The 10,617-nt window shown below is 53.7% G+C and overlaps 1 protein-coding gene across 1 annotated transcript; it reads right to left on the minus strand.

Moving 5' to 3' along the window:
* Positions 1-6,288: 6,288 nt before the first annotated feature.
* On the minus strand, positions 6,289-10,416 carry LOC308047228 (immunoglobulin lambda-1 light chain-like). The gene is made up of 4 exons (XM_080355572.1): positions 10,347-10,416; positions 9,910-10,206; positions 8,355-8,396; positions 6,289-6,743 (listed from the first exon to the last, which is right to left on the minus strand). The coding sequence occupies exons 1-4, from the start codon at positions 10,390-10,392 to the stop codon at positions 6,421-6,423; spliced, it is 708 nt and encodes a 235-aa protein (XP_080211698.1). The 5' UTR covers positions 10,393-10,416; the 3' UTR covers positions 6,289-6,420.
* Positions 10,417-10,617: the final 201 nt, after the last annotated feature.

Below are 10,617 nucleotides of genomic sequence, written 5' to 3' on the forward strand. Positions count from 1 at the left end.
CGCTCTGCCCTCTGTTCCCCCTGCGACCCCCGTGTCCCTTCTCCGCCCATGTCACGCCCGCGTCCTCTCTGCTGTCTGTGTCCCCGCATCTTTCCACGTTCCACCGTTCCCCCAGTTCCCCTGTGTCCCCTTCCCCACTGCACGGCCCAGCCTCAGCCGCTCGCACCCACAGGCTGTGGGGGTTGGCTGCCCCACAAACGTGCCCGGGTCCAGCCCAGGTTGGTGATGGGTTCAGCTGCAGAGCATGGCAGGATGTGGCCAGCCATGGTGAGCCCCAAATGGCTGCAGCCCCCCCAGTCTACTCCAGTGTCAGCCCAGGGTGTGAGGGGCACCTGGGCAGTGGGGCCAGACGTTGCCTGCCCAGGGGGGTCCATCAAGGCACAGGCTGTGGCTCTCCAAGGGCGGGAGGTGGCTGAAACACCTGGCAGGAGCTCTGGGAGCAAACACCCCTGTGCTCAGTGTCCCCCCGGCTGGGGATCGACCCTGGCTGGCCACGGTGGCCATGGCAGAGGACAGTAGTGGCACCAGGAGGGTCCTGGCAGCTGAGAGCTCTGCATACACTGTGCAGCCTGCTGGGACCCCAAATTTGGGGAGGTGCTGTGTCTTCCACCAGGAACACTGGGCTGCCCTGGCAGCCTGGGGAAAGGACTTGGAACCACACCACACACAAAAGCCATTGTTGAATTGGCGCCAAAAAATGACTTTTCCCGCGCTGCCCATGGCACAGCTGGGCAGCCATGCTCTGGCTGCCACGTGCTGTAAAGTTTGTGCTGAGCAAGTGACACGTGTGGGTACCGGGGCTATTCCTGGCTCCCAGCTGGTGTTTGGCCAAAGCGGGCTCTTGTTTTTGGCCAGGCTGTAATTTTAGCAAAAGTTGTTCCCGAGTAGCGGGGCTGCGGTTGGCACAGCTGTTTGGGGTGAGCACCGGCTCAGCTAAGGAGGCAGTGATGTGCATCGGCACCCTCCTGGTCATGGCCAGCCTGGGGTGCCGGGCCAAAAGTGCCCAAAACATGGCAGAAATGCTTAAACCTGATGTTCTTCCCCTACTGCAGCTGCAGAGGAAGAGGAAAGGGCTGGGTCTCTGCTGTGGCTGGGTGGGTGACATTTGCTCAGGGTGGGACGGCTGCTGGGGAGGGTGACACTGGCTGGAGTGCAGGGTCCAGCCAGGGGTGCACCCCACATTCCCCGCCTGTCCCCCAGCCCTGGCTGCAGAAGCTGTGCACTGGCGCTGTGCACTGGCGCTGTGCACTGGTGCTGTGCACTGGCGCTGTGCACTGGCGCTGTGCACTGGCGCTGCTCACCCCAGCGGACCACAGAAGGGGAGAAAACCAAATTTGCTTGAAGTCCTCTCTAAGCAGTTGAGTCAAACCCTTCTGTTCCCTTCCAAGGGCATGGTGAGGACTGCAGCGGCTGCCTTCATCACACCCATCAGCCACCACTGCCACCGCCTTGCTGTCACCCTGACACCAACATTTCCTATCTAGAAATATCTTAACGTTAAGCTAAAAAAACCCTACCTTGGAAGTCCTAACAAGGGCTGAAACTCAATGACTGCAGATGAGTAGCACCAGCCCTGTGATAAAACCCCGCCATTAGCACACCTGCTTGGGGAGATGTGGCTGTTTACACCAATTACGAGCAGAAAACAAGGGTTTGCTTGGTCCCCAGCCCAGGGCTGAAACTCTGCTGGGAGTTTTATTTTATCATCACACTAAATTTGAGATGATAAATATTTTGAAGCAGCTGAAAGGTGTTTATTTTTGAGTTGGTTCAGCTTGTTTACAACCTGTTTACAAGCTCGGGTATTTATCTTTGGGGCTGTTTGCCTCTCCCCAGATTGTGCATAGTTTAATACACACCTAAATAACCCACAGCGAGGGGTCCCGCCGCCCCTCCCGGTGCCTTCCTGCCGGATGCCAGCTGCGCGCCGGCGGTTGCTGTTTTGACAGAGCTATGCAAATGCTCTGGCCTTTGCAAATGGGCTTGATTGCTCAGGTTGTGTTTTCAGCCACACCAGCTTCAAACATTTATTTATTTCGTTTAATTCCCTTTCAATTGCAGGGTGATAAACCTCGGCCTTGGGCTCTGTGGCTGTCCCCAACTGGGGCTTTGTTTTGGGGTGTGCCCAGGGGATGTTTCATTGTATTTAATAATTCATAACCTGTATTTTATAATTTATAACCTGCATTTTATTCATTCATAACCTATGTTTTATTTCACGGATTTGGGGAAATCTGCCCCGTATTGTGGGAACCTGGCGGCTGCCCCATGCATCTCCTGGCAGGTCAGTCTGACAGGTAAGCCCAGATGAGGGACTGCCTGGCAGGAGGCAGAGGCTGATTATTTTAATTCAGCCAATAAGAGAGGATTTGGGGTGACCTGGCAGTGGGGTGGCAGCAGGCGGCCCTGGCAGTGGCACAGGGGGACAAGGGCATGAGCTGAGCAGTATCAGGGTCAGCCCTGTCCCTGGTCCTGTGTGTGTGGGGTCAGCGGTGCCCAGTCAGGGCAGCTATATGCACTGGGGTCACTGGGAAGGGTGTGTGTGTGTACATGTGCCACTGTGTGTGTGCAAGAGGGGTGACTCCAGGCTGGGGACGTGTACCCTGGCACAGGCATGCAGACCCACCAGCCTTGGCACCAGCCCCCAGTGGGTCCCTGGTCTCCTGCCCTGCCAATTTTGAGCAGCCTTGGGCTGCCCCAAACCCTGTCCCCTCACTGCGGTGGCTGATGGCTCTGCGAGGTGACATCCCACTGAGGCAGGGGCAAAGCTGGTCCCAGCACAGAGCCAGAACCATCTCGGGGCTGAGCCGACTCGAGGCTTGTCAGTGTGGCACCCACTCGCCTTCACACGTCAGCACTCACTGGAGACAGTTTCGCTTCCTTTTTTTGGCCCCCCCTTCGAGTTTCTGATTGGAGACTGTGGCGGGTGAGGAGTAAATTTAGCCAGGGGATGCCCCGCGGCTGCACAGCTGTGTGGCGGTGTTGGCTGGGGGGGGGCTGGTGGGGCACAGCCTGGGCTCTGCACAGCCTGTCCCCAAACCCTTCGGTGAAGGTGGCTACGTGAGCGGGGGGCTGTCACAATGGGGTGCAGGGGTATGTCCTGTTTGGTGCGGCCTGAGCTCGGCACAGGCGCAGTAACAAAGTGGGGGGACTCGTGCTGTCCTCCCACGGCCACCCCAATGTGTTCTGGCTCTGCCCCGCTTCCCCCACCCCAGGCTGGAGCTATTCTCAGCCCCAGCTCTTGCTTTCGAGTTTCAGCCCTGCTGCCTCCAGGAACGGTGGCTGTTTTGGGCGGCTGCAGCTGCCGCGGGGAGGGCAGGCGGGATGTCCCCAACTCCTCCGGCTGCGCCACGTCACCCATGTCTCTGCAGACAAGGTGTTTCATCAGCCCCAGGTGCATTCGCTCTGCTCCCGCCACGTCCCCACACAGGGAGCCCCTAAGTCCTCCTGGCGGGAGATGCTGGGGCTCCCCTTGGCCTGCGGAAATCACCGAGTGATGTGCAATTGTAAGGAACATTTAACGAAGAACTGTTGTTTTTACATAACTGAGGACCCGGTGCCTGACCCCAGCAGGGGGAAGGACCGAGAGACATCGGACTATGAATCCTTAATGTAAACCACAGTCTCTTCCCGGAATATATACTGGTACCTGTATGCATACTGATAGCTGTATTTACAAGTTAATTCAGGGGGAAGGGTAGCCAAAGTACCAGGAATCCATACCTTAAATAGATTGATAAGGGGAAGGGTATTGTATGTGTTGGGGTAGTCTGTAAACCTTGCAGTACCCAATCAATGGGGAACAGGGGAGGGAAATTGCGGCTGGGATTTTAGGGGGATATAAGCAGGGGCTTTTTGCCCTATTATGTGTGCCTGCCTTTAGGTAGAACACCTGGTGTTGCAATACTGTTATTTAAAAAAAATTGCTTTGCTGAGAGATCCTGCCTGAGCCTATTATATTTGCAAAAAGGTTTTGGGGACCAGAGCAGAGCTTTGCTCTGTGAGGCTGGGGGTGTTTTGGGGTGAAGGTTGTAAGAGCTCCCGTGGCCCCACCCCTCTGCCTCCATCCCTGCATCCATCTTGCTGGTCTTGGCCATGGGGCCCCTCTAAACAGTGTTTAAACCACCATGGTTTATTAAACCCCACTGAAGACCTTGTTAAGCCCTTGCCTGTGAGCTTCAGCCTGAGAGTGCAGCTCTTGCCAAGCCCCGATCTCACCATGGGACCCACTGCCTCTCTCTGCAGCTAATTAAAGCTTTCCTGAAGCATCTAATTTACTAAATTAGATCCCCCCTCCTTTTAAAATTAATGGCAAGCTGGGAAAACAAAAATTAAAAAGACTGTTTAAAATTGCAGCACAGGGGATGGCAGAGCGAGAGCTGCAGCTGGGGGAGATGCGGGTTTTGGTTTCACTCAGCACATTTGCTCACCAGAAAACCCCACCGAGCACGGCTATGGAGGCAGGATGAGCATTTTCCACCCAGGCATCCTCCCCAGTGAGGGCTGGATCAGGCCCTGCGTCTCAGTGTGATTCACAGTGGTGCCTCTACAGCCCTGTTGAAGGGCTTTTCTTGGGTAAGACCATGCCTGGAAATTCAAGGTGCTGCAGGCAGGAGGGAGTAGGGAGGCCCTGGAGAAGCCAGGGCCACTGATCTATAATTCAGCAGATTTTTTCCTTGCCAGTTGTTGCTTAGGGAAAAGATTTAGCACAATCTTTTGATCAATAATTAGTGAGGTTTCCTGCCTCCGAAGTGGGAGATGTGCCTGTGCTCTGCTCTCCCAGACATGAGGCAAAGCCAGACCCCAGCCCAGCAGGACCCATCCCAAACTGAGCCTGTGAAAAGCTTGGGTCTGGTGCCCTGTAACCGAGGGACAGACGCCACCCGTGGGATGTCAGGATGGATCGGGGTGTGTAGGATGGATAGATGGGTAGATGGAGGCATTGAGGTGGACAGGACAGAGGCACTGGGGTGGACAGGACAGATGGACTCAGCAGGGAGGACACACAGCCAGCAACACTGCACAGAGTGGTGCTTTCTCCTCACTGGCTGCTGGAGGCTTTGCCCCAAGCAAGGCCAAGGCATGGACTGCCCGTCCCACAGTGAAGGTGCTGGCTGGCCCCCGGCCTTCCCGGGGCAGCGACAGGACAGAGGGTAATGGTTTTAAAATAAAGGAGGAGAGATTCAGGTCAGACATGAGGAAGATCTTTTTTACAATGAGGATGATGAAACACTGTCCCAGGATGACCAGAGAGATGGTGGATGCCCAAACCCTGGAGACATTCAAGGCCAGGCTGGATGGAGCTCTGAGCAACCTGATCTGGGTGAAGATGTCCCTGCTCATGGTAGGGTGGGTTGGACTAGATGACCTTTTAAAGGTCCCTTCCAACCCAAACCATTCTGCAATTCTATGATTCTGTGTTTCCAGAAAGCACCTGTAGGGACATGTGGCAACCCAAAGTCTGCTGGGGGTGGGCATCCCACTGGCATTGGCGCAGCCTGGAGAGGGGCATGTAGTGGGGCTGTCCCCCCTTTACCAAAAGGCTGGGGAGGGGGCATCTTCCCCAGAACTGCACAGAGCGTGGCCAGGTGCTCCTGTCCTCTGTGCAGCTCTGATGGGGTGCCCACAGCTAAGCATTGGTGCTCGTCACAGCTGTGGTTGTGTGTCACTCTATGTGCAAGGGACACTTCCCTGGGGTTGTGCCGAGGATGGGGCATGTGGCATGCAGGGGCCCTGGCTGCCGTGGCACAAGGTGCAGGGGGCAGACTGGTGCATGTCCCTGTAGCTGAACCAGCACCCCTATCCTGGGTGACATAGGGGTGACCAAGGACATGGGGTAGAGCCAGGGCTGGCCAGCAAAGGAACATGGCTGGCCATGGCCCCACAACAAGCCACGTGTCCCTGCAAGGTACCCAGAGGCCAGCAGGTGAGGGACAAGGCTGGCACAGCCAGGGCCACATGCTTGCTGCCAGGATGGGAGCTTAGACCAGGCTGATGCTCCAAGCTGCTCATCCCTTGTTCCTGGCAGTGCCAGGGTGGGTCAGTGGGATCCCTGAGGGTGAGCAAGAGCTGCAGGGAGCCCTGGGCACCCCTGGTAACGTGTGTGTGCGTATGTGTGTGTGTGTGTGTGTGCGTGCATACATGTGTTCCCATCCCACCCACCCACCTCCATACTGGTGCCACTGGGGCAATGTCGGCTGGCACAGGGGGATAGGGTGTGTTGCAAGGACACAGAGACAAGGATGCTGAGCCAGCGCTAGTTCAGTGTTGGTGTTTATTCATGTGACACTGAGGGCAGGGGGACAGGAGCCGGGGGCAGGGGGACGTGATGAGAGACATCTGTGCTGCAGGGGGTCGCTGCCCCCAGCAGTGAGGAAGGGGGCCAGGGCCGGTGAGGGACTGCGGGATGTCCCGGCAGGGTTAGGAGGAGCACTCGCTTCTCTTCAAGGTCTTCTGCACGTTGCCAGTCGCATGCGTGACCTTGCAGGTGAAGGTCTCTTTGCTCTGCCACTGGCTAGGAGTCAGCGACAGATAGCTGCTGGCCATGTACTTGGTGTTGCTCTGCCACTGGGACTGGCTGGTGCTCACGCCATCAGTGACGGTGCTTCCATCAGCCAGCCAGGTCACGGTCACATCGCGAGGGTAGAAGTTTTCGATCAGACACACAACGGTGGCTTTGCCCTGCTCCAGCAGCTCAGTGGACGGTGGGAACAAAGCGACTTCAGGGGCCGACCTGGGCAAGTCTGCGAGGGGGAGAGAGTGACAGGGGTGTCAGGGGGACCCTGTGCCCCAGCACAGCCCCTGCCTGCCCTGCTGGTGCTGCCCAGGAACTCTGCGCTTCCCCCATGCCTGAGAGGTTATAATTTGTACCTATAATATATTTAGATTTGGGATACAGCTCTCTATACAATTTTTACACATATCTGTGTGTATATATATATAAAAAGTATATATATACACACACATATATATATAAACTTAATATATGTTATATATTTTTATATATATATATAAAAGTAAAATATACTCATATATATTAAAAAAGTATATATACACATGTGTATGTAATACACATACATATATACATACACCTCATATATACTTATATATATGGTTTTTAGATATATACTATACGTACATATATGGGCATGTTCACATCATATATTACAGACATCTATATATACAGGTAATATACATCATATCTATGTACATATATATCTATCATATATTACATAAATAAAATATACTATGTATAGTATATATTATAGCATATATTTTCAATAAATATGTCTAATTATATATAATCTATAATATAGGTATTTATGTATTTTAGATATTTAATATCTACATAAACATATATGTTATATATAATATATAAACCAAAATTGCTGGTTAGCTGCCATAAACCAATTTCTTTTCTTTTGCACAGCAATTTGTTTTAAAGTCAAAATTTCAAAGACAAACCATCCTGTTTTCTTCTCAGTTCTGCTTTCTGACACCTTGAGACTTTTCTCAGAAAAAAGTGCTATTACAAATCACCCAAAGGAAGGTGAAGAAAAGAGATTTTGTCTTTCCGAGGTGGTTCTGCTGCCTCCTCAAATGTACAATGTCTCTATCTCGATCTCTATTCAAAAACCAGGAGGACTTTGCTGTTAAAAACTTTCTGCCGGAGAAATTGAGAGATTACATTTTTCCTCATCTTCCGCCCCTAGTAATTTGATTCAGATTGGGATTTTTGGCCAAATTCTTTCAAAAATCACAGACAAAGACACATAATGTTCCCAGCAGCATTTTTCAACACAATAATCTTCATTTTTGACACGGCTTACCTGGAGAACAGGCTCTTTAAGGTACCCCTGAAAACTTTTGGTTAAGATCCCAGGGACGTGCCATTTTAACACAAAGGTGGCCCACTGCCATTTCGCAGTGCCCGCGGCCACGGGACCTCGCAGAGAAGCCCCTGCTCCTCACCAAGGGTGACGGACTTAATCCCCAGGGTGAAGAGTTGAGGACTTAGACCTTAGACTATCGACTAATTTCTTTAACAAAGACAAAAATTGACTTTCTAAAAGACTTAAACCTGGGTTTCTGAAATAGGCTCTCTCAGACACAAATTTTAAGATTTTTCGGTTGAGAAATTACCCCCCCCAATCCTCTGTGGCGCGCACCAGAGCCCTCTCAGTCCGCAGGGACAAGACATAGCCCACAACGCCACGCTTAGTGTCAGTCCCCGAACCGGCAGCAGACCCCAGCCCAGCGCCAAGCCCAAGAAAAAAACCCCAAAATCCCCCAAAATTGACAAAATGTCACAAATTCGTGGTGAAAGAAAGACTGAGAAGAAGTCGTCGACTCACTTGAAATCGTCAACGTGGTCCCTGCGCCGAATACACCACACAGTGATACAGGGCTGTGCAAAAACCTCCTGCCCGACAGCAGGAGCAGTCCTGGGCCCCATGGATGCTCCAGGGTGGAGGTGATGGGATGGGGATGCCCTGATGGATGCTCGAGGGTGGAGGTGACGGGATGGTGTCCTGGTGGACCCAGCAGGATGTGAGAGGAGAGGAGGCATCAGTTGTTGGTAGAAAGGAAGAGCTGGAATTAGCAGAGAAAAGCATACGATGGATGCAGATTCCTTTCTACAGCTGCGATATCCAAGGCAGGGGTCAGCCAGCGTGGGTTTCAGCTAAGACTGATTAACTTCAAATTCCCCAGGGAAGGCTTGGCTGCTGCTTTGTAAAGTGTTTTCCCAATGTGGTGCCAATCTCACAGGGCACAGGAGGCTGGGCTCAGGGCAAAGAAACTCTTGGAGTGCTGGCTTTCAACAGCACCAGCTTAACCTGAACTCAAAAATATTCAAATGTTGTGGTTTGTGCCAGTGGTTATAGAAACAGACAGAATCAGTGAATCTCCTGAGTCACTGGAAAATAAATGATGCTTCGAGGATTTCATGGTCTGAGGCACTTTCTGTTTCAGAGGTTTCGTTTGGCTCTGGTTAGGCTTATGCTTTTGTGCATAAGGCTGAAACTAGCCAAAAAATATCACTGCAGTTGTCTATGCAAGCCATTTAACTGAAGCTGATATCAACTATTGTATATTATCAGCTTCTGAGCATTTCTCAGGCTTTCGTGGGGTTTAGGATCCACTTTAGGAGGGGACATAAAGGGGGACAATGTTCAGCTTGAAAGTCCAGCTCTTCTCCTTGGGAGGAGGGATGGAGAAGGAAGAGGAGAAGGAGGAGAAGGAGAGATGCTGTGCTGGACATATCAGGGGTGTTGGCCCTTCAGCACCTACCTGGCACGGGCCTCGGTGGGAGTGGAGGCAAGTGAGGGGGTGCTGGTCCTGAGGTGCACTGGGGACATTACACATGATTGCTGCATCCCAGCTGCCGGGGCTGAGCAACAAAGGTGACACCAGGGATCCTCTGCTGCTGCCACAGGGCTCACCCAGATGTGCTGGGAAGGAAAGGAGAAGGCAAAGGGTAGGATGTGCCAGGCAGCCTTGCAGTAGAAACCATCCTGAAACTGGCCTGGCAAGGACTGTGTGAATATCGGCCCCAAGAAATCACTGCCTTTGTAGGCTACAACCAGCACTGGCTGGGGGTGGAGGGGCCCAGTGCCCAGGGGCTCCTGGTGCAGCTGGGCTGGGAGCAGGGCAGTGGGCCACCCAGCAGGGACAGGGCAGATGGGGGTCATCACCTCCCCAAATGGCCAGGGACAGGCACACACATGGGACTCTAAGACACAAGTGATCTGGGACACCAGGCACAGCCACCTATAACACAGGGCAAGGCCAAGGTGGGGATCTGCTCCAGCATCAAATGGGGACAGCACAGACTCGCAAATGACCACGGGATGGTGGGAGGATTTTGTATCACTTCCCCATTGCTCTGTCTCATTGTGGGACTGTCACTGTTGCTGTCCCAGCCACCACAGTAATAGACAGCCTCGTCCTCAGCTTGGACTCCAGTGATGGTCAACGTGGCCGTGGTGCCAGACTTGGTGCCAGAGAATCGCGAAGGGATGCCGAAGGGTCTCCGGTTGCCACCATAGATCACAGTGACAGGGGCTGTGCCAGGGATCTTCTGCTGGTACCAGCCAGCATAATGCCAGCCAGCACTGCCAAGCTCGGAGCATTCGATCTGGATCGTTTCTCCCAGGGTCGTGGACACCGAGGGCGGCTGAGCCAGCGCTGCCTGGACCAGGGAACCTGGAGAGGGAGAGGAGAGACGGGAGAAGATGGGGGTCAGCCAGTGCCCCAGGGACACAGACCTCCCCGAGCAGCAGGATGGGGACAGGACTCCTGTGCCCTGAGTCCCTGGCTGGGCACAGTGAGTCTGGAGGTGTCACCTGAGCCGTGGGCGAGCACCACGAGGAGGAGAGGGAGCCAGGCCATGGTGCGATCCCACCAGCTCCGTGTCCCCACGACGATGGGGCTCGTTTGCGGACACTGACCCCCTTTTAAGCCCCCGCCTGCCCCAGGCACGGCCCCTCCATGCAAATCTGACCCCACGCTCGGGGCTGGATCCTGCCCGCGCATCTATCCACACCTTCCGCTCCCCGCCCAGCCCCACCACTCCAGATGCAGCGGGCTTGTTCTCGGGCACGGAGCAGAGACACA

This window comes from Nesoenas mayeri (genome assembly GCF_963082525.1).
Source record: "Nesoenas mayeri genome assembly, chromosome: 17".
NCBI classification, from domain to species: domain Eukaryota; kingdom Metazoa; phylum Chordata; class Aves; order Columbiformes; family Columbidae; genus Nesoenas; species Nesoenas mayeri.

Coding starts and splice junctions, on each gene's coding strand:
- LOC308047228 (XM_080355572.1), bottom strand. CDS start 10,392: ATGGCCTGGCTCCCTCTCCTCCTCGTGGTGCTCGCCCACGGCTCAG. Junction 10,207..10,346: donor GGTGCTCGCCCACGGCTCAG/GTGACACCTCCA, acceptor CTCCCTCTCCAG/GTTCCCTGGTCCAGGCAGCG. Junction 8,397..9,909: donor TGGTGGCTGGGACAGCAACA/GTGACAGTCCCA, acceptor GCCCTGTATCAC/TGTGTGGTGTATTCGGCGCA.